Below are 26,107 nucleotides of genomic sequence, written 5' to 3'. Positions count from 1 at the left end.
ATATCAGGACTGTTTTGCCGTTTGTTTAGGTTCCCTTTACCGTATAATTTCCATAATCGCGTTCATCGTGGACATTATCGAGGAAAAGACTAAAAGACTTGACGGGAAGCTGTTTATGTACCGTACCTATCACGTAGGATTGGGACATCGATAGGCACAATGACCACCATCACCAATTACGCTTAACAAACAGAACGAAGAGCAGATAGCAATGATTGTTGATATCTTGTTAGTAAGTTTCCCAGTTACAACTCATTGCTAACCAAGCATGTAATCGAACTATTATTTGTCTAACAAGGAAACCATGCCTCATCAGAGCAACTCAGCCATGCCCCATCGGAGCAACTAAAGTCTATCAACCTTGCGATTGTGTGGTATCCTGCCACACCTGCTAACTCCATCCAGTCGCAGAAAAGAATGCACAATTAGATCATTGCAGATACTTCTCGCCGGCTAAGCCGTTCTCCCAAAATAAACCCAAATGTATGCTTCAGCGAGGACCAAGGGTACCAACTGTAGTGCCCGCCACTATAAACCGCAACGCCGTACATACCGATCCCGAATATATAAACACAGCACAAAGCAAGAAGGGACCGTTTCTAGACGAAGTTGGAACGAATCTTACTCCTCCTCGCTCACTGAGCTATCGCTCTCGTTGCCACCTTCGGCTTGCTCAAACTCTCTCATCAGGGCTGCCTCAAGGTCTCCAATATCCTGCTCCAGGGCATCGTCGCCATCCTCGTCTTCGTCCTCGTCCCCGTCATCGAACGTATAGCGGTCAGGCTCGACAGCGACGGGAACGTCCAACTGGGAAGGCCTGGTAGGACTGGCCAGTCGGTGCGATGGCTCTTCCTCGTCCTCCTCTTCATACTCGTCCCCGGCATACCCTTCTTCCTCGGGTAACCCGGCATCGTACCCACCAGCCATTGTAGTATCGAAGTCGTCGTCGTCCGACTCTCTCTCGTTGGCAAACTCGGAAAAGCGCCTTATCACAGAGGGGAATGTGGGCATATATTGGTTGGATGCGCAGAGCACGGCTGGGTTGCCCTCCGGGTACTCGACCGTCAGGCCGCCGTCGTCATCATCGTCGTCTTCTTCTGATTCAACGGGCGATAGAGCAGGGCGCTTTGGCTTCTTTTCTTTTTCTGATTGAGACGCTGACGGCTGCTTTTTAGGGTTGGTAGGTGCCGCGCTGAGATTAGGGAGCGTCAGTTCCACCGCCTTGTTCTTCTCGGGTTGGCTGCTCGCTTTCGATTTTGGCGTGTCTCCGGCGCCAAGGTTCTTGTTGCCCTTGGCTTTTGTGGGAGTGGCCTTGGTCGTGTTCGCCCTGTTGTTGCTAGCCTTCTCCGCGGCCTTCCCTCTTGGCCTCTTTGTTGACTCGGTCTTGACTTCGAGCTGGGGAAATTGCTGGCGTAGGCTTTCGGCGTTGTTGTCTGTCGGTGTGCGGGTGATGTTCATGTGGAAGGTCGAGTCGACTCGGTGCAGTACGAAAGCCTTGCGAGCGGGGTCGAAGATGAGGACGTAGTTGCCGTCGTCGGTGGTACGGACGCCATTGTATTGGTACTTGTCCCCTTGGTCGTCGAAGCCGAGGTTGTAGGAATCGTCCTTTGCGGATTTCTTGAGGCGCGCTGTGTTGGGTGCGGTATCTGACGAGAGTGCTGGCCGGTGGTTGTCTGTGATGGAGCGGAGAGTCAGCGCTTGTCACGGGAGAGCGAAAAGAAGCCCTCGAGAGCGATGGTCAAGGAGGAGGGAGGGAGGCACGAGGAACTCACATCTTATGCCTGTGTATGTCTCCTTGGATGGCTTGCCCAGCAAGGCGTCGCTAAGGATAACCGGATATTGGCCGGACTTTGTCGGGTCCAAAACTCCTGGGGCTGCCATTTCGAGGAGCGTCGTTGCGTTGTTGCAGCGTGTGTCTGAGTGAGAGAGAGATGGTGGAGGGATGTTGGAGGGACAGGGAATTGAACCGGGCAGTTTGGCGAGTCTGGGCAGGCAACCAAAAGTGGACCGGGATCGACCAAAGGAACCCTGGAAGACCGGGGAGAGGACGGATGTTACGTAATTCTCTTGGCTCAACGCCTTGTGGGTCTCGGGGTCCGGCAACAAGGATCAGCAAAGATCGGGGTCTTTTCCCCGGATCTCCAAGTTGGTCTTGGCAGGTGCAAGCGCTGCAATTTGTTGCCAACAAAGAATTCAAAACCTGAAGAGAGCATGTCTAGGTTTTTCTTTATATTCCTCGAACCATTGTTTGAGCTGCGCGCCCCAGTTGAATATGCACAGTTGAATATGCAGTATCGCCCTGAAACATGAGCCCACCGAACTTCTGAGGACTTGCGATTTACTTCCAGTGTGCCGCTGTGAGCCTGTGTCAAGTCTTGACGTACCTCTCCGTCGGACCCTCAAAGCTCACCCCACCGTAGCAAGTTAGGGCCTGACATGCGTGCAATCATGACTCCCCTAGGTTAATTCGGTGGTCATTCTTCAGAATGATGAGACGGTCCCTGTACCTGCCTCGATGTGATAAACGGGTCATCTCCATTTCCTTCTCTCCCACCCCCATGATGGCTACTCGACAGCCCGCTTCATCCTTATCTTCAGGCTCCAGACCTTACCGATGTTTCCTAGCACCAAACTCTCGCATTGCAGTCGTCATGAGCAGAGCTGCAAAGCTACGCGAGGTTGGCGAGGGTTCCTGGCAGCAGGTCTACTGGTGGCCGGTCGGCTTTCGGGGGCCTACAACCTTGATTTGGGCTCAAAAGGTAAGATCAACGATATTTAAGCGCAAAGGCTGTACTAGGAGCCTCCCCTATTGACAATTGCAGATTCTATGGCGGTAATTGCAAAGTCCATGGTCGAAGACATGATGTCATTCTACACAGGGGACGAGCGGGGAGGAGTCCCTGGTCTATTACCCAACCCATATTATTGTAAGTTGGAGGAAGTCCAAGAAGTCATCGTATCGTGGGGTGACCTTACTGAACTCGTCGTCCGTGCTTAGGGTGGGAGGCGGGCGCTCTCATGGGCTCGTTAGTAGACTACTGGTATGTATGCCGCGTTCTTTTTTCTTTTCGTTTACAGATGTCTCGATGGTGTAATGGCACGCCTGAAGTGGACACGGTTCTATTCATCTTGGACGGGACTGATATTGGCTCGGAAGGTACTACACAGGTGACACACGATGGAACGATGTTGCCGAAGAAGGGTTGCTTTTCCAAGTCGGGCCAAACGACGATTACATGCCGCCGAACCAGACCATGACCGAGGGAAATGATGACCAGGGGTTCTGGGGCATGGCGGTCATGACAGCGGCAGAAAACAACTTCCAAAACCCGCCTCCGGATAGACCCCAATGGTTGGCACTCGCTCAAGCCGTCTTCAACACCCAGGCCGCTCGGTGGGAGCAGCAGGACTGTGGCGGCGGCCTACGATGGCAAATCTTCCCCTGGAACAACGGATATAATTACAAGAATTCCATCTCCCAAGCCTGCTTCTTCAACATTGCCGCACGCCTCGCTCGATACACCGGGAATCAGTCATATGCGGAATGGGCCGACCGGACATGGGACTGGATGACTGCCACGCAGCTCTTGAGCTTAGAAACATACTACATCTATGACGGTATTCACGTTGAGAACTGCTCTGAGATCACTCCCTACCAATGGACCTACAACGCGGGCGCGTTCTTGCTAGGGGCTGCCGCCATGTACAACTACAGCACCAGCGCCGCCCAAGCCCAAACATGGCACAAGCGAATCGACGGCCTGCTTAACGGCAGCCTCATCTTCTTCACGGGCAAAAACCACAACATAATGACCGAGGTGGCCTGTGAGCCCGTCGATCTGTGCGACCTCGACCAGCAGAGCTTCAAAGCCTACCTCTCCCGTTGGATGGCAGCGACTACCAAGTGGGCACCCTGGACGTATGACCGCATAAAACCATTGCTAGAGTCATCGGCCACCGCGGCAGTGTCAACTTGCACTGGTGGCGGCAACGGACGCATGTGCGGCTTGAAGTGGAACACGGAAAAGTGGGACAACAACACGGGGGTAGGGCAGCAGATGGCAGCCATGGAAGTTGTCCTGGCGAACACAATCCAGCACTCCCCGTCGCCGGTGACGGACTGGGAAGGCGGGACGAGTGTGGGTGACCCCGGTGCGGGTGGTGCGGATATCGGGCGGAAGACCAAGGTGTTTCCGCACGTTTCGACTGCTGAGAGGGCTGGGGCATATGTGCTCACGGTCTTGGCCATCCTAGGGCTGCTTGTTGGGAGCATCTTTGTGCTTGTGGATGAAAACGACCGCTCATCGCCCTCGGAGCGGCTCGCGAAGCTCCGAACAACGCTGACTGAGGCCAGCAGTTGGAGCCGTAGCCTGTTGACGCTACGGCGGCAGAGCAGCAGTCAATCAAAAGAAAAAGGGGTGGATCGATCCCATGGCGGCGAGGCGAGACAACACCAACAACCAGAAGCGCCGAGGAATGAAGAGGGTTTAATAATACATCCCTGTGCTCGTACGACGCGAGTCAGTCAGCACCCCGTCCCGAACCTGCACCATAATTGGAGGGGTACGCGATCCGAGCCGTCAGTTGTGAGAGCTGCACATCAAGATGACGCCGTTTTAGGGTCGAGCAATGACTGGCATAACTACTCATTTCCCCGACTCGTTACTACCGTTCAAAGAGAGACGGCACCCCAGATGGGGAGGAGAAGCAGGACGGCTGGCCGGGTCCATTGCATGGAGACCTCGTGGGAAGAAGCGTGAACCGTTTTAGAATTGTCAAAACCAAAATCAACAGCGTGGGAGTACAAATAATACATTGCATCACACACGAGTCGTCAAACTCATGAGGGCGGTGATGGTTTCTCACACACACACTGTATAGTTAGGCGGGCATATGGCGCCCGGGTGGAGTGAGCGCCTGAGTAAGAGCCCAGTGTCTCATCAACAGGTACCTAAGGTAACTCGGCAGGTGCCTGAGTAATGGCGGGGTGGGACATGATGAGGTGGCGTTCTAGGTAGGTCAGTCCAAAGAAACTGGCCTGCGCCGATCCCCCGGTGCAACCAACTCAGGTAACAATAAGTAGTAGCAGGGGTAAAACTTATCACTCACAACCTTCCTATCGAGGTAACAATCCAGCTCAAGGAGGGGGGGCGCACAATAGTGACGGCGACGGTGACAATGCAGGTAGCGAAACGTCACACGCCTGACGATCCCATGATCATCAGCAAGCCACATGCAAGCTCTTAGGCCGAATGGGGATCGAAAGGGGGGGCAAGAGCAAAAAGGGGGGCGAAAAGGGGAGATTTGATCAAAACCGTGCTTCAACATCGCACTCGCTCTTTTAACGGAGAAAGGGAAGCTCGAGGTCAAAAACATCATAACCTACACCCGTTCCTCGAAACATGGGCCCCCTCGTACTGACTGCGCTCAGCCTACCGTTGTCGGCCTGGATACTGCTGCGCGCCTACTCATGGCTCATCGTCGACAATGACAACCTCGGCCCCTCTCCTCCTCTTCTCTTTGTTGGCCTCGCCATTCTTGCTCTGAAGATAAATCTGTCGTTCATTAACAGGTATCGGTTTGAGCGCCGTGCACGAGCCTTGGGGTGTGGGCAGGTGGCGATCTACCCACACAAGGACCCGATCTTGGGGCTGGATGCATTTTTCGAGGCGCTTCGTGCCCTGAACAACCACACGCTTCTCGACCTTTACTCCAGCCGTTTTACATCATGCGGAACTACCTATTACACCATCGCCCTGGGAAAATGGCTGCTCATGACCAACGAAGCTGAGAACATCAAGACCATCCTTGGTACCAGCATGGATGACTGGCCCATCGACGGGCCCAGACTCCTCTCTACGCTTCCAGTCCTCGGACCGGATAGCATTTTCACTAGCAATGGCGAGGCCTGGAATAGGGCGCGGTCTATGTTGAGGCCCTCATTTGTTCGGGATCAGGTTGCCGACCTCCAGTGCTTCGACCGGCATATTAGGAACATGCTGGCTGCGATCCCCGCCGAGGGCGCCACTTTCGACATCCAGAACCTTCTGTTTAACATGACTATGGACTCATCCACGGATTTCCTACTCGGTTCCTCGACCAATCTACTGACCAAGGCTTCGCCAGAGGCGCAGCAGTTTGTCCGCGACTTCGAATATGCGAGCCGGGAGAGCGCTAAGAAGGCCCGCCTCGGACCTATCCTGTACCACCTGCCACACCGTAAACTTCAGACAGCCGTGCGAGGACTGCGGGAGTACGTCCGTTTCTACTTGAAGAGAGCGATCGCCGAGAAGAAGGAAGGGGGAGGCAAGGCCAAAGACCGCAGCTATGTCTTTCTGGACGAGCTTCTCAAGGCAGAACCTCCCGAGGACTACACGGTCGATCAAATCCTTTCCATTCTCATTGCCGGCCGGGATACCACCGCGACCGCCATGTCGTCGGTCTTTTACTTCTTGGCTCGTAATCCGAGCGCGGTAGAGAAACTGAGAGCGGAGATCGGGAGCGTAGGTGAGGAGGCTCCAACATGGGAGCAACTCAAGCACATGAAGTATCTGAACAACGTCATCAAAGAGGGTAAGCCTTGGATACCCCTTTCCTGGCTTGATCCCCTGAATGACCCCTGACGCTTGGCGCTTAGCGTTACGGCTCTTCAGCCCCGTGGCAACGAACTCGAGGACGGCAAATAAGGAGACAGTCCTACCACGAGGTGGTGGTGAAGACGGTACCCAACCGATACTTGTTCAAAAGGGCACTCCGGTGCGGTGGACGAGTCACGGACTACACCGAAATAAAGACGTGTTTGGGCCGGATGCTGACGAGTTCCGCCCGGAGCGATGGGAGTCCGACCTTCGAGTCAGGTATGTATCTTCCCATCACCACCATGTGAGAGACGCGCCCCCTCCACTGACTGCAAGTTTCAGCTGGGAGTACATCCCATTTAGTGGCGGGCCGCGGATCTGTCTTGGTCAGCAATTCGCCCTTACCCAGATCGCCTACACCCTGTTTAGGTTCTTTGGGGCTTTTCGGGCCATCGAGGCTCAAGATTCTGGCCCATACCTGCTGCGGACTAACCTTACTATCTCATTTCCTTATGGTTGCCTAGTGAGTGTGACGCGAGCTTGAGTGGTTGGAAGTTGCTGGGATTGTATTATCTCCAAGTCGTGGCCAAGGAAAAACGACAATGAATGCACTCCTAGAATTAACTTCACACATTACTCCAACAAGGAGGAAATGAGAACCCAGAGACAGAGGGGAAAGTAAAGTGATCCGGTTCCCGGTCTTCGGGGGGCTTGCTACATTACCCGCTCGACTAATCATCAAACGGACCACTGTTCCTAGCTTCGGTAGTGAAAACAGAATAGAGATTCCGGGTCATGGCCCGCGTAAATACAATCCAAGAAGCAAAGCAACTTACACTACACTACAACTCCCCGCCCACGCCAAAAGCGCCTGGGGTCCTTCCCAAAACCTAAAAGCAAGCCAGAAAACACAACGCTAAATATCCTAAACGCCGGAATCCGTATCTTTCCAAATATGAACTACCTATTCGGCGACGATCGTGTTGGCCGGGCCTTATTGCCGATTTGGCTTGGGTAAGTACCGGCTCCTGAAGGCGTGTCCGATGGTGCCTCCTATAACACTCATCCGGCTACCAATCGTGCCATCCTGCATACGGCTGGCCAGGGCTTCCTCGAGTGCCGATTGTGTGACCGAAGCATCTACTAAGCCGTTAGCAATCACCACCGCCCTTCCAGAGCAGCTAAGACAAACAAAGAAACCACTCACCATCCAAATCACTAAAACTGCTCCCCATACTAGGGGTTCCATCACTCCCCTCCCTGGAGGCTCCCTTCCCTCGACTACCTCCCGGGCCCCTCGCCGCAGCTAACTCAGCCGTCCGCCGCGGTGAGAGCGGGCCCTGCTGGTGGCCACCCGCCCCAGCAACGCCTGGTGCCCGCCGTCCATCAGTAGTCGGTCCCGCTGTCGCTGGCCTCCGCGGGGCTTGGACGACAGCCGCCGACCCGATCGATGAGTCCGACGTCTGCGACTGCGACTGGCTGGCATCGTCGCTTGCTGCTGCTGCTGCCTGCCGACCCCGCCCGGCAAGATCGCGCATGGTAGTGTTCCCCCGCAGTGTAGCGCCCAAGTCTTGACCGCTGCTGCTTCCCGTGCCGTTGACTGAGGGGCCGCCTTGGGGGTTGTATGGGAGAAAGGCGAGCTCACCGTCGTCATCGTCATCATCGTCACCGCCGCCGAACGGATTGTTGCCACCGGTTCGGGGGTCCTTAGACGGGAAGCGTGGCGGGCGACGGATGATGCGGCTTTCGACGGGACTGTCTGAAGATACTGAGGAAGAGGGTGATGATGATGATGTAGAGGCAACTGGGCTTGGGGGGATCTCGGTGTCGGTTTCCTCTTGTGGCCGCTGTTGCGGTGATTGTTGGGTGTGGGGAGTCGAGAGATATGAAAGCCGGCGTCGCTGGGGGTCACTTAACCGGGTGGCTGTCCCTGGCCTACCGCCAAACTGGCTCGGTTGGATTTGGGAGGTGGGGACTGTGGTGTTAGAGGACGAGTTTCGAGAGCTTTCCGGCCGAACGGGGAGAGCGGTTTTGATCGAGAGCCCAGCGGCAGTGGAACCGGAAACAGCGTGGTCCTCTTCATTCTTCTGAATCGGTAGAGGAGTATCTTTGCGCACCGAAAGAGATGATGGAGCGCGGCCGGCTCCTAGGCTGGCCCGCCTGGTAGGGTCTACGGCGATCTGATAGCTCCCCGAAGGATCAGCACCAGGCACTGGCGATGGGGCGTTGGAACCCCTGGCGGCAGCAGCCTTCAGCATGTGCGCTCGGAGTTGGGAGGTATGCCGCTCCGTCAGGTAGGTGGCCATCTGGAGGAGAAAATCGACGGTCACATCGAACTCGCCGGCGCTAGCACAGTGTCAGTATTGGCCTAAGCGATTGCAAACCGAGAAGCCTCACAGCTTGGACCCTGGGCAAGACCGTCAGCAACACAACGACGACAAGAGTGTATCGGATAGAATATGACCTACAGTCAACATTATCGGATAGAGAATCGGATAGAATGCTCCATAGCGCCTCAGACTTCTTCTCACTCCAGTTCACCTTTGACGATCAGGTCAGTCATTGAGCCGAGTTTCTGAAGGAACACAGTGCGAAGCTCACAGTTCCTGGGTCGACGAAGTCGCCGCGGTCGAAGGGGAGCCGGATGTAAACGTGGTATCTAGGCTCTGGGCGTTCTTGAGGGGGTTGTTCAGGCTTCTTTCGCCTATCCGCCGTTGCGGGTTGATCTGCCTTCTGTCTCGATTCCATTCTGTTGATGGGGAGGAAGGTTGCTGGGGAGCCTGTTGTGTAAACCAAAAGGGAAAGGTCGAGCCAGGATGAGCTGGGGTGGGTTGCCAGTGGAGTGGACTGCAAGGGCTTAGTTACATAGCCTTTCGCGGGCGCGTTTGATGGAGGAAATGCATTTAAGAGGGCGGGGTTTGAGCCAGGTCTGGGCATTGTGGCCCTAGCTTCTGTGAGCCTCTGTGCTTCCGCTGTTGCCCAGCAGGATCGCATGGATACAGGGCACGTCAACTGGAGGGCCTAAAAAATCGCGTCGCATTCAGATCGGGCAAACAGGCTCGCATTGAAACACGGCCAATTCGCGCTGAACGCTGCTATTTGCAACATCCCTCATCTACTTTCCGCGCGGGCGACCTACCTAATCTCTATTGGATCGCAATTTCCCGCTGGCATTTCCGCTTGCAACAGCCCGACCATGGCACCATTAATTCTACACAACGTGCCCGACGAGGAGCTCTATGTGGGAGACGACGGCATTCAGAGACCCTACGCAATGGTCTTTCCACAGTATGGATCTGTTGGTTCCTATGTACCTTGAGGAGGCATTCTAACCGGTTGCGCCTACAGACAAGACGGGTCGCTCCGATCGAGGAAGGTGACCCACGAAACCGGTTCCTTCGGCAAGTCGACGCGCCGAACGAGATCGAAGACGGCAACACCAGCTAGGCGAGAAGACCCTACGATAGCTGCGGCGGACAAAGTTTTTGGCAGTTGGCTAGCGGCTCAGAATCAGAATGCGACACAAACAAACGCGCCAGCGGCAGGACAACGAAGACCGACCCTTATACCTTCCACTTCCTCCCAAAACCTTCCCCAAGCCCAGGACGAGAACGCAGCGCCCTCACAAACCCGCTTCACCAAACAGCAGGTGCCTACCGAAGTAATATTGCGCGGGTACCGTTCAGCACAGCAACAATATGCAGCCCTCAACCACTACGAACAGCTCGCCGGCCGGGTATGCGAAGACTACTCGCGCGAGCCCCCGATAGAGAACCGGCGCTACAAGTCGGAGCTGCGCGACCCAGCCTTTACCCGCCGGCGGGCCTTGACTCCTGAAGAGCGCGCCAAGGTCAACAAGGCAGACAGCGGGCAGCACTGGGTGAAGGTGACGTTCGAGTCCGGCGAAGCGGCCGATGCGGCCATCTACGCCTCGCCGCAAAAGATCCTCGGTCATCTCGTCTACGCCGAGCCATATCACGGCATCCCTCCCTTGCGAGACGAAGCTATCCCCGACCCCTCCACGATGGGCAGCGGGCCGCTGCGGACCCCCTCTAACCTACAACACCCCCGAACCCAATTCGGCTTCGGCACGCAACAATCCGGCGGCTTCGAATGGTCCCCTCCGCAGTCGCAGACTTCGTCGTCACTCACCGCCGATACCAGGACCGTGGCTTCCTCGGCCGACGCTACTGCTTCCTCGAGCACAGTCACGGGGAGAGCGCCGGGTCCCGCCAACGACGGCAGCGCGGGGCTTACACCAGTAACGCAGGAGAACCCCGACGATGCGTTTTGCAGGGCCATCCCCACAGTGCGCAAGGCTAAGCTCCTGCCCATGGAACAGGCCCTGCTGCCCGCCCCGTCGTTCACGCAGCGCATCGGAAACCATATCCCGTTCCTCCAGTGGTTCAATGGCGCCATGATCGGGAGCGAGGTGCCGCGCACCGAGCTGGGCGAGTTTGACTGGAACAAGGCCAGTCTGTATTGGAAGCTGATGTGGTGGCTGGACTTCCTGCTAGGGCTTTTTGGAGGGGAAATTCGGGAAGCCAACAAGGATGACTGAAGCAAGCAGACTGTTTTTGTCTTGTAGGTAATAACCATGGCGCTCTCTCGGGGGGCGGCGACATAGAATTTGATGGATTGCGGGCGTTCCCCAGCATTTTCAAGGCGTACATTTTTGGAGTCCTGGAGGGACTGGTGGCTGGGTATTATTCATGATGTGTCTGCGCGCCAATCTATTACGGTTACGGTGCCCAAACAGTTATCCTTTTCGTCAGATTGCGTTATGTACAGTGTTGTTGCCATCAGGGTATATACATTAATTCAAGCCCAATTCCCTTCGGTGGCTCAAGCCCCCCTCCAAGCCCACAATCATATGCTGTCATTTGTGTCGCTCCACGTCCCCTCCCGCTGTTGCGGATCCCCCAGGCTTGCGCCAACTATGTCTTTGGCTTCGTCATCGGTCGAGCCACGCCGTAACCCCTCGTTGCGCCATGGATGGTTCTCGTCGTCCTCTTGGCCCTCGCCGTCCTCCTCAACCGCGCACTCTTCGTCGTGCTCCTCTATACCGTCGTGGTCACGACTCCGTTCCTTACCTGAACTGGATGGTGCCTCGGCAGCCGCACTCTCGATACCACCGAGCAGGTCCTCCGGGTTTAGCTTCAACGGTTCCGGCTGCGGAGAAAACGGCCGCACATTTCTCGACCGGTTGAACTCAGAAAAGACACTGTCGGTATCGCGGTCCCTCCCCCTCCCAAGGTCGGAATTGGTCACCGCCCCAGCCAGGCTCTGATACCGGTCCGTATCCACCAGCAGGCTATCAGAACGTGTGCCCTTCGCCCCTCGCATCGTGTCAGCCCCCGACGTGTCCGCCAGTATGCTCTTGGGCGGCAGGATGCTGAACAACGTGGCGCCCTCGCCCGAAGAGCCCACCCCAGCACTCCCGTCACCACCTCCTCCCCCCTTCCCCGACCCACCTAGCGGATCCATCTCCGGGGCGAACAGATCCACCCCCTTCTCCAACACCTCCTCCAACCCGCCGCCCGTCCACCCCTTCCTCGCCAAGCTCTCAAAGATATCCACCTCAGCCCGGACCAGGCTACAGCTCGCATCGACGATGCGGCCGCTCGCCTCCTGGCTCTCGCCCAGCAGGGTGCGCGCGTGCTCGCCGTGCAGCACGGTCAGGGCATCGAGCTTGCCCGTCAGCTCGACCAGGTGGCCGCGCAGCTGGCCGACGTCGCGGCGGCGCTGGCGGTGCATCCGGACGCCCTCCTTCTCGAGGCGGCGGATCTCCTTGCTCTGGGCCTCGAGGGCGCGCGCGTAGCCTTCCTCCTCGTCGTCGACGGCGCCGCGCCACCGGTCCAGGTCGTGCAGCAGCGGCACCTCGAAGGCGCGGTACACCGTCTCCGACAGGATGTGCTGGTGGTTCGCGACCAGGTGCTGCAGGCCCGCGGCGGCGAGCAGGGTGTCGGCCGTGCAGGCGGCGCCGCGGTTGGCGGCCGTCGTGAAGCTGTTGCTGAGCGGGGCGCCCGGCGGCGGCCCCGCGGTGGCCAGCTCGGCGCGGGCTTCCTTGAGGCGGGCGCAGGACTCGAGGGCGGAGCCGAAGGTCGAGGCGGCGGTGGAGAGGGAGGCGAGGGCGAGGCGGTAGGCTTTTGCGCTGGCGAGCAGGTCGGCGTAGGCGGCTTGGGAGTGCGCCAGGTCGGCTTTGGTCAGGACGGCATGGGCGGGGCGCGGGGGTGGTGGTGGAGGGAGGTTGTATTGAGATAGTGGGTTCGCGGTCGAGGCGTAGGAGTAGGTTGGGCTCGCGGGGACGGGGGGGAGTTGGGAAGGGGTCGGGGTCGGGGTCGGCGAGGGTGGGGAGTTCGCTGCCATTGTTGATGGGCTGTGGTGTTGCTAAATTAGGGAGACAAAGGAGACGAGTTGCGATGGATGGGTGAGTTGAAGACCGGCGAGTTTGTTTACTTTAACTCTTTGGGTTCGTCGGGCTTGAGGCTAACAATGGGCCCACATAGTCTAAGTCGGGCGAGAGAGCGTGTGCCAACTGTAGATGTGGTCGAAACTCGAATGAGAATCAAGGAAATTCCCGAAGACTAACGCATAGACAACACTTTTCAACCCTCGATGATGACAGGAGCAAGAAACTGTGCATGACAATTGTGCATGAGACTGCCTGAAGTGCCTGCCGGGCGCCCATGTGATGATGCAGCTGGGCCAACAGCGGGCCTCGCGGCGGCAGGGGGGTGATAAGATAAGACCGAACGGGTTGGGCTGGTGGGGTCAGCATCCTTGGGAAAGCCGGCACTGGCCGGCTGTTTGGTTAGCGGGGTTGGGTCGACGGACTGAATGAACATCATCAGACGACGTAAATCAGGTATCTACTGCGTAAAGTATGGTCTAGAGAATTAACGCCCAGTTCACCCCGTCATTTAATAACCCATCGTACTTCCTCTCAACCATACCATGATAAAAAGAGGCCGTTAGAGCTCAGACTTGCCCTCGTTCCCCAACGCCGGAAGCCGCTCCTTCAGGAAAGCCTCGATGTCGTCCAGTTCCTCCAGGCAAGCCGAATGCCCCATTTGCCTTGAGATCTCAATTAGCAACAAGCAATAACCATGAAAGTCCTCGATTTCGACTCACTCGTAAATCTTCAGCGTGGCATTGTAACCCAAGCCCTTCAACAGCTCGTGCGACATCTTGCCAAGCTGTGTGTTCACCACCTGGTCGGAGTCACCGTGGCCCATGAAGATGGGTGTGTCCCGGTTCACATCGGGGCTGGGTACCAGCTCGGCAAACTTGAGGCTCAGCAACAGGTACGACGAAAGCGCCACGATACCAGCCAATTTCACCTTGGAGGTGAGGCCGCTGAACAGGCCCATGGCGCCGCCCTGGCTGAAACCTCCGAGCACAATCCGGTCGGCCGGGATGCCGGCGTCAATCTCCTGTTGGATGAGCTCGTGAAAGTATGCCTGGCTCAGCACGATGCCGGCCTCGTCCTCATTGCGGCGGATAGACTCGACATTGCCGTCGATGGTGTGCTGATGTTGTGAGCAGTTATGTTCCTTGCAAATGTTGCTTGCAAACGGGCAAATGGGCGAACGGGCGAATGGGGGGACTCACAATATCATACCACCCCGGCATTCTCATGCCCATGTTGCAGGTGATGGGAATTGACGGAGCATGGGGCAAAATGAACTTCACTTCATCAAGGCGCTGCCGGCGGCGCCAGTTCTCAACGGCGCCGGCCCAGCCGTGACCTGTGTCGCCCAAACCATGGACGAAGATGACTGTCGCAGTGTGCCTCGCTGTTGCCGGGAACAGCAACGGTGGTGACCGAATAACTGACGCCATGGTTGTTTTAATCGGCGTCTATTCGTAAAAACCGGAACTTGTAGAGGAAAATGGCGATCTAGTGTCGACAACGGGTCCGGTCCGGAATCTTAAAGAAAGTGAGCGGGGCTGAGGCTGATGCCGGCCCCGAATCTTCGGACTTCAAGGGTGGCTTGTTCGGGGCAGTGCCGGTAAGGGTTAGGGTCAGGTTGAATTGCTTTTTCTCCTTTTGGCCAGGGTTCCACAGTGGACTTTGGGGGAGCAAACACCCGCGCGGCTTCCCCTTCGAGATGGCAAGAATTAGTAAATGCTTACCAAAACAGGAAAGTCCAGGTCAACCGAATGCCGAGAACGCGAGATGATGTTCATCTGTCTGAACAATAACCTCTTGGTTGGTTGTATCTGGGTTGGTAAGCTGCAGGCTGGCGAGACAATCACTTGGAATACAAATATATCGCTGTTGAGCCACTGAGCATCTCCAAATTACAGCGGCAATCGCGATGTTTGGATCGCGCATATTTGGGGATCATCGCATCTTCAGGTTATTTATTCTGCCAATTTTAGTCCTCATTCTGGCTCTCCTTTTCCGGTCATCAATTCCTTTGGCACATAACTTGCCGTCCTTGACTAAGATCAGGAACTATTCATCACTGTTCAAGTCAGCACAGCCGTCTCCCAAAATGACGAAGGCACCAGTGTATTTCTTCAGCCACGGAGGAGTAAGTTTACATCAGCCGTAATACATTTATAGATCTTATTCTCGTTAACACACTGCCAGCCGAGTGTCCAATACGACACGGCACACCCCGCATACCCCGTGCTCCAGGCAATCGGCAAGGAGATCACCCAGAAAGTCAAACCCAAGGCTCTCGTAGTATTCTCCGCCCACTGGCAGGCCGAGCCCAATGAGATCAACCTCAACAACGCCGAGGACACTGACCTCATCTACGAGTATGTCTACGACCCCCTTTTCCTCATCCAAAAGCCGAGTCTGAGCACACCCTTGAACACCACTGACCCCCCAACTCTCAGCTTCTACGGCTTCCCTCCAAAATTCTATGAAGCCACCTTCCCCAGCAAAGGCAGCCCGGAGATAGCCTCGCAGATCCTCAGCCTGCTCTCCGATGCGGGGATCAAAGCCAAGGGCCTCAAGCGCGGCCTCGACCATGGCGTCTTCTCGGGCTTCAACGTCGCCTTCGGCCCCGACGAGAACCCACTCACCTGCCCGCTAATCCAGGTTTCGCTCTTTAACAACGAGGATCCGGACGCCCACTACCGCCTCGGCCAGGCCGTCTCTTCACTCCGCGACGAGAATATCGTCATCATCGGCACGGGAATGTCAGTGCACAACCTGCGCGACATGCGCACTACCTGGGGCCAAACTACGCCTCAGCCCTACGTAGCGTCCTTTGACAACGCTCTGAAGGAGGCCGTCGAGGCGGATCCGGGTGTTAGGCAAGAGAGAATGGCTGCCGTGTCCAAAAGACCGGATGCCAGGCAGTCGCACCCGTGGATGGACCATCTCATGCCCGTCTATGTGGCGGCGGGCGCGGCGGGCGAGGATAAGGGGATACAGACCTGGACGATGCACGAGCCGTGCTTCGCGTGGGCGCAGTACCGGTTTGGGGAGGTCCCGGCGTGAGATCAGGAACTGTTTTCAAGTTGACACGGCATTGCGGGCCTTGGTGGTGATAACTATCATGTCATCTATTTTCCTTGTCCGACTTTTATGTGCGGCATCACTCACTCAGCTATAACCGCTTCGTAAATACATCCACCACGCCATCAAACCTCCTTTTTCTTCAAGATCGCGATTGGCTCCTGCCGCTCGATTACCACAACACATTACTTCCACCCCCCTCCCAGCCATGTGTGCAAGCAAATCTAACCGGCAAACGCGCCTCCCGTCTATCCACACAGCCACCCGCTGTCTCCCTCCGTTCCACTCTCCTCGACAGCCGATCACCCTCACCGATGACCGTGTCCACGCCTCGCCTCAGCCCTGTGGTCGCAAAAACTCCTCCCTCTTTGTCAACCACAGGACCGTGGCGCTCACATGGCGGCGGTGACGGTGTCATCCACCATCTCGGAGATATCGCCCAGAAACAGGCTAGCAACAACCGCGGCACCGCCAAAGACGGCACTGCAGTAGTACACCCAGGGGTAGGCGTTGGCGTACGCCTGCTGGCCGGCGGCGACGATAGCCAGCCACGCCGCGTCGCTGACCCCCGGCAGGCCGCGGATCTCCTTGACGAGCGAGGCCGCGGTCAGCTCGATGATCTCGCGAACGACGACGGGGTCGGTGACGCCGGCGCGGGCGCAGGCGGCGCCGACGAGCGCGCCCAGCTCGGGCACGAGCCGCTGCACGAAGACGTTGAGGTAGACGGCGTAGCCGACGGCGCCGCCCACGATGCGCACCGCGATGGTCAGCGCCGTCACCGTCGCGATCACGTCGCCCGCGCAGACGATGGTGGCGACGGTGGATACCGGGATCGTGATCCCGCCCACGCCCGTGCCGGCGACGAATAGGATCCCGTACACGGCGTGCATGTTGTGCGGCGTCGCGAGCGCCATGCAGCCGCACCCGACTGTCATGAGTACGGAGGCGCCGAGGATCAGGTACCGGATTTGGCCGCCGCGGAAGCGCGAGAGGAGCACGAGCGAGACGATGCAGCCTGTGAAGACGCCGAAGGCGAAGGGGAGGCCACGGAGGCCGACACCGACGGGCCTGGGAGACGGGGAGAGTGGATTAGTACGGGGGTTGCCCGGGGGAGCGGGGGGTAGGGTTGAAGATGGGAGACTTACTCGTGGCCGTAGACGTTGTAAGCCTCAGGGGGCCAGAGAAGCAGCACCGAGAAGAAGTTGGCGCCTGAGATGAAGGTGATGATCATGGTGAGAGCCAGCGTCCGGGGCGCCTTGCTGAGGTTGCGGGGGACCATCGGATTGGCGGTGCCCCAGAGCTGCCAGGCCACAAACGCGGCGATGGCGCAGATGCCGATGATCAGAGGAGCCAAGGTGCGGGCGCTCGTCCACGGAAACTGTTGCAGCACCTTGTCAGCGCTTTTGCTCTTAGATGTTCGACCGAGGAGGACTCACCTGGTATCCGCCTGCGAGGATGCCGACCTCAAACAGGGCCAGCCCGACAATAGACAGGAACCCGCCCATGAAGTCAGTCCGCTTCAGCAGAGCCATCTTCTCCCTCCAGCCCTGGACGCGAGCACGGGGCGGGGGGAAGTAGAAGAGAATCGTCAAGACGATGCCGGCAAACGCCCAGCCCGTCGTCACGATCGAGATGTAGCGCCAGTTCGAGTAGGCCGCAATCAGCTGGGCATACATGGCAGACGGCATAAACGGGAGAACGGTCAGCACCATGCCAGCGATGTAGTAACCACGGTGAGACAGCGGCACCAGCTCGGCGGTGCCGGCCAGGGCCGTGAGCTCGTTGATGCCAGTACCGATGCCCGTGAGACCCATGCCAGCTGGTTCGGTAGGGTACATAAGTTAGCTCAGGTATCCCTGATTTTGGGATGATCTGGTATTTTTATGAGAAATAACTTACCGATGAACATAGCCATGTCGATTGAAGCGCCGCAAATGATCTGACCGAAGATGATGATGGCACTTCCGATGATGGCGACATAGCGGCGGCCCACGAGATCCGAGAGAGCGCCAACGAAGGGGGCGATGGCAGCGGTGGCAAGGAGGTGGGCAGTAATGAACCACACCCAGTAGCTGAGACCGCCGAGGTCACGGTAAATGTATACTGGAGCACCGGCTGTGTTGCAAGCAAGATGGCTCGTTAGTGATTGAACGGTAGAAAGGATGGCAGCGACCGGCGATGAAGAGGTAAAAGTGAAAAATAGGTATGTACATACCAAACAAGTACAGGGGAGCCTGGGCGCTCGTCCACATAAAGGCCAGAGCAGTCAGAGCTAGCCAGCGGTTGACATTGGTTTTGCCCTGAATAAAGGTCAGTTGAGCGACTCGGAGAAATCTAGAGACATGGACATTAGAAAGGCACAAACCGTGTGGTCGCTGTCGTCCTCAGTGGTGCTTGTCTCGCCCACGACCATGTCACCAGGCATTCTAGTGCTGCGTTCCCAGGCGCTGCCATGTTGAACCTCCTCAGAGACATTGACCTCCTTCGGGGGAGGCTGTGGTGGTGACATGGTGAGGCACTCTTCTTATTTTATGTTCCTGCACGGCCGTAAGCGTTTCTGAATCGTGTACCATGTTTAAAAGAGTCAGGAGTCTGGGGGCATACCCGTAATAAGGCGCAAGCAACAAAGGCAGGGGAGGGGATAGATTAGTTTGCTGTTGTGTAATGGTCCGGGAAGCGCCACTTCGTGTTTTGTGCGTCCCCCTTCGTGCTTCTGTTCCGAGTTGTGGGTGAAAGGAAAGCAAACACGGCAGGGCAGGAAGGGAGAGAATTTTTATACCTGAAAGAAAGAAGAAGGACCCTAAGACTCCCTTCTCATTTTCAGTATATCGTCCGATGCCATGACTGCCCTGGCCGTGTGCGGAATCGGAGTTCACTGTGCTCGTCTGAGGTGTCAACAACATGAGCAACAGTCGTCGGCGCAGGGAGATCCCCTGGAAAGAGCCGCATGCCAATGTTGTGTTCAGATCCGAGATTGATGCTTTGGAGGGAGTGTGTGTGTACGGGTCGGATCCAGGACCTGCGTGGGGGAAGAGACGCTCGGGGGCCGGGTTCAGGGGTTATGGCAGCAAGCCGCCCCCCCAAGTCTCGAGCTGCCATTGTCGAAACGGATGTCTCCCGCTGGCGGTGCCTTGCGGACGGTGCATTCCGTACCATGAGCCGTTGAACTGAGTGGCCTCGTCCGTCCGTCCCGCTGGTATCTGCACACCAACATCAACCATCCCACCCACGAAGAATGGCACACGCAACGACCCCATGTTTGTTTGCTGGCTTGAAGGGCTGGTCCCTACAAGCTGACGCCATCTCGACATCGTGAGCATCCTCGGGTCAGGGTACCCGGTCGCCGAAGCCGTTCCAAATAGGATGATATGACCGTGTCTCAGCCCTTCCATCCCACGCGTCCGGTGTAGGCTGCAAGAACACCTCGATCACAACGCTGGGGAGACAACGGCGAGACCACCAATCAGGTGTGCCCCCAAGCCAGGCGCAAAAAGAAGCGGAAGCCCGGGACTTATGCCACATGCTCCAATTTCTTGATGAGCATGGATAGTGAGCAAGACAGCTGATCTTGTCGGAACTGTAGGTAGCCGTCGCGCAGTTCAGCAGCAGCAGCAGCAACAGGAGGCTGGCGATGGTGACACAAGGATCTGCCAAACTGCATTCCCATGCTCTTAGTAATACTGAAAGAGGGAGAGAAAAGCGCCGGTACGTGCGAGAGAGGCCCCAGGATTCGGGATCCAATGTGTCGGATGGATTGTCGGGTCCGGTCCGACTGGGAGCCGGGAAGGGAAGGGAGCCATCAGGATCCTCGTGCAGCTGTGTGTTTGTTGCGCGTCTCCCACGTAATTTCGAGGGAGTATTGACATTTCCTCGGCCGAAAGATAGCGTCGAGAAAGCAGTTGGTGCGGTAAGTTGAAAGAGTTGGTCGAGTCACAACAAGGAAGGACGAAAGTGAGTTGTCGAGCCGCAAAGAGACGGTGACACAGGTGGGTTGCACATGGTAGCATCCCTGCTCCCTGCAGCTCAACTGTCTAAGGTGGTTGTTAACCGTGAAGGGGGAAATAAGCGAAAGGGCGATGGTTATCGGGGTGGTAGTGAAGACTGGGCCATGGCAATGAAGGTCGAGGCAGCCCAGGTTGTCCAGGTTGTTCTCTCCATCAATAACACCAGTTTGTGCTCTTCCGGAGATTTCTACCGTGACGCACGCGGGCTTTCATGCTTGTGCCACATTGCCCATGCTTTGAATATCAGGGGAAACCCCCTTCCAGCAGACTGGCGGGTTTCGTGACTTCGTCCAGTTCGTTACCAGCGGGTTTGTTGATTGCCTTCATCCTTGGACAAGAGACTCCCGCAAGGAAACCACCAACAAACCCCGAGTCTCGGTATTTCCCACCCGTACCCGAGTCACGTCCCTCTTCCGACCCTCATCGTTGAGAGTGTTTGCAGTGCTATGCCACATCCGTCCTCCTGCTCCGCTCTGTCAACGTGAGAATGATGCCATGATCTAGGCTCACCCGGAGAGACTTACAAAAAGGGGCCTCTATGCGGGGTCTAGGTCGGTCGGCAGCCTAGCGAGGTTGCATATGGCGTGAGATCTCGGGTCCGATCTACATGCAGCGTCTACCTAGCATCGCCTTGGGCATTTATTCTCGTCGAATCCGAGCGTTTCCGAGATAAAGTCACGCATACTAGATCCGGTATACTGTCTGTGTACGGAGCACACGGCGAGATGACTGCGGCCCCGACGTGTATGAGAAGGATAAGAAGGGGGTATGGGAAAAGGGGGGAACGGAGACTATAACCTTTCCGGGCTGTTGTTGGTTGTCCTCGACTCCGCCCATCATTGCCTGCCCGGTCACTCCACCGGATTGAATTCCCCCTCTCCGGGCCCGGTCCCGGGTACCTAAACGGGCATCCGATCTCAGACAGCATGGCGCGGACTTCTCCCCGGGAAGGCAGAAGCCATTTTGAGTTCTGATGGGGGTTGGGAGATGGCGCTGGATGACGACTCCGGAGAGATTGGCGCCAACCGATCACTTGCTCACTCCACCACCCATCTCCACCACACACAAATCAACCGCACCAAAAAATGAGACATACAACACCAGACATTCGCTGGTCGTCTCCGACCCAACTACTACCCTGGCGGTTGCTGACTTTTCAAGAGGAGAGCGGACGGGATCCCGAATATTCCAGCACCTATGGTCGTATGTGTCAGGGGCTGACAGTGCTTGGGTTTGTCAACAGCATGCTGCCGGGCCGTGTCACTGATGAGGCCACGAGCGTGGCTAGAATGATAATGATGTGAATTAGGTAGAGCATGTCGCTCGAGTGCCAGGTCCTAACAAAAGAAGGAGGCCAGATCATGGCCAGCAGCTGAGCCTCGCCTGACATGACCGAAAACGTAAGTAATGGAAGGAGACGCGCGCGCTGAAGTCGCTGACTCGCTCTATCGAGCAGTGGTATCCAAGAAGTTGGTACATCCATCCCAATCCAGCCCGATTCCCCGTGGTATCGCCAAACGCCGTCCTGACCGGTCCCCGTACCCCTTTTCCTCCCTCCCCCGCAACACACTCCCTTTCCCTTCCAACCCACCTCCAAACTCTTCCGTACATGTACATGCATCACCCCCCCTCACAAAGCATAATTCTCGGTATGCAAAAAGATCTCCTCGAGCATATCATCGCCCCAAATCTCGGCCTGGAGGCGGGCGACGGTATTCGCGACGCCGACGCGCATGGCCGGGGGCCCGCACACGAAGACGGCGGTGCGGCGGCCGAGGATGCCGCGGCCGTCGGGCCCGCCCGTGGCCCACTCCTTGAGCATGTAGCCCAGGTCGGGCCGGCCGTACTCGACGCTCCAGCCGCCGTCGATCTCGTGCGGGATCGGGAAGGCGAACCGCATCAGCGACCGCTGGAACTCGGTCGGCGTCTCGGGGAACCCGAAGTCGAACCCCGACGGCGGGCCGATCGTGCTCGTCGGCCGCGGCCGCGAGAACCCCCCCACGTCGGTGCGCAGGTGCGCGAGCTCCGGCGGGTGCACCGGCGCCGAGCCGCCGCCGCCGCCACTCCCTTCGGCAGTGCCTTGGTGTTGTTGTTGTTGTTGTTTAGTGTCGCTCGCGGCCTCGCTACCGCCCGCTTGACTGAGGCGGGGGTCTGCCTCGGAGAGGATCTGGCTATAGCGCTGTCTCCCTGCTGGCGGGGCATAGTTAAAGTAAGGAGTACCGTCGCTGCGCGCGGCGCCGAGGGGCGGGAAGTGGAATTCACCGTCGTTCTTCTTGTGCTGGCTGGAGGCACCGGAATGGCCCTCGGAGGTGGGTCGCTCGAGACTCTTGGCCTCGCTGTCACGGCCCTCGAGCCTACGCAGCGTCTCCTCCGCGGGAGACAACCCGTTCATGTTAGGAGGCGGGCCCGGCGGTGGTGGGGGCAAGTTGTGAGGTTGTAGGTACTTCTGCTGTGGTAAAGCCGTGATGCGATCTTCATCCTCGCGCCGCAGCTCGCGCTCTCTCTCCGGGTCGCCCTGGGCCTCGGACGTGATGAGGGCGCTGTTGCGCTTGCTCGCGATACCCGCGACGAACCCGTCGAGCTTATCGTGGAACATGTTGCTCAAGGGCCTAGGTGCGCGGCTGTGAAGGGCGGCCGCGTTGGCCTTCTGCCGCACCGACGCTGTGACGAAAAACTTGCACGTAACGCTCTCTGGTGGCGCGGCCTCGCGGCAAATCCGGAGCTCCTCGCGGAACCAGTCCATGGCTTCCAGTCGCTTCAGCGACCACACCACCACAATCTTCTTGGTGATGGCTTTCCCATCGCGCATTCGTTTAATAAGGTTCAAGAGCTGCGACATCAGCGATGTGATGCCACTCCCACCGGCAATCAGGATGCAGGTATCAAAGGCCGCGAGCTCGCGTCGCATTCCACCATATGGCCCGTCGAGAAAGGCGCGGTAGGTGTGGAAAGGCCCTTTGCTGATGGCAGTGTCGAGCACCTTGCGCGTAAAACCGCCGTACGGGCGGAAGACAAGTACGCAGTCTCGAAATTCCTCACCGTACTCGGACGGAAAATCCTCGCTGCAAAGGGAGGAAATGGTGAACGGGTGGTTCTCTAACACAGAGATCCCGGGCATCCGGAGGTAAACATATTGACCGGGCTTCCACCGCATCTGTGTCGGGATGGTGATCTTGATGGCGTTCTCCGTCATGATGTTGATGGCGGCCTCGTCCCCCACAAGCCACGCCATGCGCCACGGCCTCGCCCAGTTCAGCTTGAAGACGCGGAGGATGTTGCAAACGACGATGATAGCGGCGGACGCGATCAGGTAGCCCCACGACATGAGGAAGTTTTTAGTGTGCCAGAACAGCACCGCGACGTAAATGTAGCCGACAGGAGCGTGTAGCAGCGAGAAGATCTCGTACGCTGTCCTCCGGATGATGGGCAGCGAGCCCACGCAGAGCCAGCAGAGCGGAACGATGCAGGCAATGCCAGAACCATAGATAATCCCGCTCCCAGGGGGGAACAATGTATCGAAGACCCGCATCCCACCATCCTCCCAGACCGGCTGGATATAGAAGGGGATCATGTGGACCAGCGACATGAAGAGGCAGAGATATCCCAGCCAGCGGTGGAAGACGTTAAGGCGCTCGGGGCCAATGCCTGTGATCATGGTAAGGAGGTTTGTCTTGGTGCTGGTCGCGATGATCCAAGGTGTCATGGCGACGGCAATCATGCCGGACCGGATGGCGAGCGGTGGGGATCCGAACCGGATGCTCTGCCAGTAGAGAGGCTGCTGCAGGAAGCAGAAGATCGTCACAAACGCGACGGAGATGAAGGCGCAGCCCAGCACGGCGAGAGAGCTGAATGTGAACCGCTGTTTCCTTAACACGATATCCGGGATTGGGCGGTAAAAGACCCATCTAAACAGGGCCAGTGTGTCGTTGAAAAAGCCGACAGACGAGAAATGCGCCTTCGGTTTGAACTTCTTCTCCTCGACGTGCTGCTCCTCCGGGAAGAAATGCCGTCCTGATTCCGAGGCCGTCACACCCGTTGCGAGAGCCGCCGACCTATCCCACCCTGGGTCCATCGAGTACAGGTTCTGAAAATGCTCCATGTCCTGCTTGTAGATGGCTTGCCGGATCTTGTCCTGCCAGTAGTGCCATACCCTCATAAACACGGCCAGGGCCCCAATGGCAAGCGCGAAATATGTCCATCCCAATCCATATTTTCCAGACTGCGACCACGGATCTACCGTGAGGGCCTGTACCAAGCCAGGCGGACTGTTCGGTTCAAGCGGTATATTAATGCGCTTCGCGAGCTCGGCTAGAGTTCCCGGGGAAGCATCGGCGGCGCTTCGCAGCGCTGGTTGGAGTTGTGAAGCCATCTGTTGTTGTGTTTCCATGCGCCAGAGCCTTGATGAATGGTCCCGCCCGGGCACCGGCCCTCCTTTCCAAACCCTCTCGGTAATGCCGCAGGACCCGAGCCGCAACGAGAAGCCGCCGTCAAGGTTGTTGGTGTTGATGTTGTTGTCGAAGGTGAGGCGAGGAACGCCGGGGGCTGATTCAGCTGAGATCACAGGACGTCGAGATATCCATCGAAAGAAGAAAATGAGATGCGCAAGCGGGAAGGATCCGGAAAGGTGGATGTGCCCGCCAGCGCAGGAGAGGGGCACAGTGATATAATCAACGCTACCCCTGTTGATCGAGAGAGCTGTATGGTGTGCTCAGGAGCGTGGCTTAATCTCGACCCAATCCCAATCCAGTCGAATGCGTAAACCACCGCAGTCTTCCTAATTTCAGTGGCGCTGGTGTCGAGCGTGAAAACCCTCTTGGCGTGTGTCGAACTGAGTTTGGCCAAACGAGACAGCGCCTTAGGCCGACCGGGTTACAGGATGGAGATTTGCGAGCAAGAGGCACACACCAGGTTCCAGCGGTTGCGTGGGTTTTAATATTGGACACCGGTCCTGCACGGTTGCATGGGTATCACACGGGGGTGAGATAGCTCCTCCGCGGAACAAGTCGGCAGTGTCGACACGACCGATAGTACTCGGCAGAGCTGCACAGGCGGACGCTAGGCTTCGAGGCTCGGGCCTTGCAGGTTCGGGGAGAGAAAGCGGACGGGTTTGTCAACCCTGGGTGGCCGATTCTTGCTCTGTCGAAGCAGTGATCTGCGAGTGTTTCTCTTGGTTACTTTCACCTAGCAGTGTTGTCGCACAAGCGGGCGGGGGCACGCGCAGTCAGCAACGTGCGCACATGGGAACCGGATGCTGTGCCCGTGTGTCCAGGGACGACGGGAGAGGTGGGAAAAGCTTGTTGATATCAAGTATACTGTCTCTCCCACCAGGAACGTGGGGACAGGGCACTGTGCAGGAGAAGAATGCCCCCCCCTGACCGCTGTCATCTCACTGTCTCCAGGACGTCGTCCAGTAAGAGAGAGAACAACCAGGATCCATGGATGCGCTCAGCAAGGTCGGCCGAGAATGTGACCGTATGCTCGACTTGCTTGCAGCAGCAGCGGGAACGCGAATTGGAATTGCGCATCCCCCACAGCCCACTGCTGCGACCGCCCCCGCCGACCTCGAAGATTTCATGCAAGCCCGCATTGTGATTCCTCGGGCCCCCAAGGCAGGCGTCAAATCGCGTTCGAGTATTGAGGTGACGATTGAGCTCGAACCCAGCGAATGGGAAGCAAGCGACGGCGAGTGAGAAGCCGTTGTTGGATGTTCTGGGGAAGACGGCGGGCCAGTGTGGGGATCGCAAAAGAACGGTGACAGGGGTTGTGTGCAGGCCTGGGCGGCAAGAACGGTTTGCTAATTGGCTGCCGGTCCTTTCCGCTCTTCACCTCCTAGGCTCGGCCTGTGCTTGCCGTGGTTGATGATGATTGCTGCAGGGGCCCTCAGGTACCTGCTTCGGGAAGCGGGGAAGCGACGACAGCGTCACTTCTCTGGACTTCGTACATGGAATGCAACGTCTTCCTGCTCCTCTGTGGAATTTGAAAGTTAAAGTCCCATGCAGGGCATCGAGTCGTCGTCCTATCAAACGATGAACTTGGGACGG

At 57.3% G+C, this 26,107-nt stretch overlaps 9 protein-coding genes across 9 annotated transcripts; 3 read left to right on the top strand and 6 right to left on the bottom strand.

Annotated features, from left to right (window-relative positions):
- Positions 1-195: 195 nt before the first annotated feature.
- On the bottom strand, positions 196-1,980 carry B0H64DRAFT_471586 (RNA polymerase II transcription elongation factor-domain-containing protein). The gene is made up of 2 exons (XM_062807888.1): positions 1,773-1,980; positions 196-1,673 (listed from the first exon to the last, which is right to left on the bottom strand). The coding sequence occupies exons 1-2, from the start codon at positions 1,879-1,881 to the stop codon at positions 622-624; spliced, it is 1,161 nt and encodes a 386-aa protein (XP_062661776.1). The 5' UTR covers positions 1,882-1,980; the 3' UTR covers positions 196-621.
- Positions 1,981-2,863: 883 nt separating this feature from the next.
- On the top strand, positions 2,864-7,122 carry B0H64DRAFT_316834 (glycosyl hydrolase family 76-domain-containing protein; the record flags this gene model as incomplete). The annotated part of the gene is made up of 6 exons (XM_062800306.1): positions 2,864-2,927; positions 2,999-3,041; positions 3,158-4,229; positions 4,683-4,724; positions 5,670-6,573; positions 6,638-7,122. The coding sequence occupies 6 exons, from the start codon at positions 2,864-2,866 to the stop codon at positions 7,120-7,122; spliced, it is 2,610 nt and encodes an 869-aa protein (XP_062661775.1).
- A 322-nt stretch (positions 7,123-7,444) lies between these two features.
- B0H64DRAFT_70280 (uncharacterized protein) lies at positions 7,445-9,381 on the bottom strand. Its single transcript, XM_062808639.1, has 5 exons — positions 9,180-9,381; positions 9,047-9,119; positions 8,976-8,985; positions 7,786-8,924; positions 7,445-7,718 (listed from the first exon to the last, which is right to left on the bottom strand). Exons 1-5 carry the CDS (start codon positions 9,324-9,326, stop codon positions 7,573-7,575), a joined length of 1,515 nt encoding a protein of 504 aa, XP_062661774.1. The 5' UTR covers positions 9,327-9,381; the 3' UTR covers positions 7,445-7,572.
- Positions 9,382-9,569: 188 nt separating this feature from the next.
- On the top strand, positions 9,570-11,193 carry B0H64DRAFT_335596 (uncharacterized protein). The gene is made up of 2 exons (XM_062801126.1): positions 9,570-9,866; positions 9,927-11,193. Exons 1-2 carry the CDS (start codon positions 9,775-9,777, stop codon positions 11,137-11,139), a joined length of 1,305 nt encoding a protein of 434 aa, XP_062661773.1. The 5' UTR covers positions 9,570-9,774; the 3' UTR covers positions 11,140-11,193.
- On the bottom strand, positions 11,189-13,323 carry B0H64DRAFT_384592 (uncharacterized protein). The gene has a single exon (XM_062803012.1). It carries the CDS (start codon positions 12,945-12,947, stop codon positions 11,448-11,450), a length of 1,500 nt encoding a protein of 499 aa, XP_062661772.1. The 5' UTR covers positions 12,948-13,323; the 3' UTR covers positions 11,189-11,447.
- Positions 13,324-13,425: 102 nt separating this feature from the next.
- Positions 13,426-14,504, bottom strand: B0H64DRAFT_384591 (Phospholipase/carboxylesterase/thioesterase). Its single transcript, XM_062803011.1, has 3 exons — positions 14,193-14,504; positions 13,713-14,110; positions 13,426-13,655 (listed from the first exon to the last, which is right to left on the bottom strand). The coding sequence occupies exons 1-3, from the start codon at positions 14,421-14,423 to the stop codon at positions 13,553-13,555; spliced, it is 732 nt and encodes a 243-aa protein (XP_062661771.1). The 5' UTR covers positions 14,424-14,504; the 3' UTR covers positions 13,426-13,552.
- A 159-nt stretch (positions 14,505-14,663) lies between these two features.
- Positions 14,664-16,157, top strand: B0H64DRAFT_70168 (putative ferrous iron binding protein). The gene is made up of 3 exons (XM_062808636.1): positions 14,664-15,121; positions 15,181-15,353; positions 15,435-16,157. Exons 1-3 carry the CDS (start codon positions 14,903-14,905, stop codon positions 16,042-16,044), a joined length of 1,002 nt encoding a protein of 333 aa, XP_062661770.1. The 5' UTR covers positions 14,664-14,902; the 3' UTR covers positions 16,045-16,157.
- Positions 16,158-16,249: 92 nt separating this feature from the next.
- Positions 16,250-18,760, bottom strand: B0H64DRAFT_70194 (major facilitator superfamily domain-containing protein). Its single transcript, XM_062808638.1, has 7 exons — positions 18,667-18,760; positions 18,428-18,599; positions 18,278-18,362; positions 17,962-18,177; positions 17,499-17,881; positions 17,208-17,440; positions 16,250-17,130 (listed from the first exon to the last, which is right to left on the bottom strand). Exons 2-7 carry the CDS (start codon positions 18,569-18,571, stop codon positions 16,455-16,457), a joined length of 1,737 nt encoding a protein of 578 aa, XP_062661769.1. The 5' UTR covers positions 18,572-18,599; positions 18,667-18,760; the 3' UTR covers positions 16,250-16,454.
- A 2,936-nt stretch (positions 18,761-21,696) lies between these two features.
- B0H64DRAFT_316271 (uncharacterized protein) lies at positions 21,697-24,435 on the bottom strand (the record flags this gene model as incomplete). Its single annotated transcript, XM_062800279.1, has 1 exon — positions 21,697-24,435. The coding sequence occupies one exon, from the start codon at positions 24,433-24,435 to the stop codon at positions 21,697-21,699; it is 2,739 nt and encodes a 912-aa protein (XP_062661768.1).
- Positions 24,436-26,107: the final 1,672 nt, after the last annotated feature.

Source organism: Chaetomium fimeti, assembly GCF_033439085.1.
Source record: "Chaetomium fimeti strain CBS 168.71 chromosome Unknown B0H64scaffold_2, whole genome shotgun sequence".
In the NCBI taxonomy this organism is placed as follows: domain Eukaryota; kingdom Fungi; phylum Ascomycota; class Sordariomycetes; order Sordariales; family Chaetomiaceae; genus Chaetomium; species Chaetomium fimeti.
Note: the sequence above shows the minus strand (reverse complement) of the source record. Positions and strands in the feature narration are given on the sequence as shown.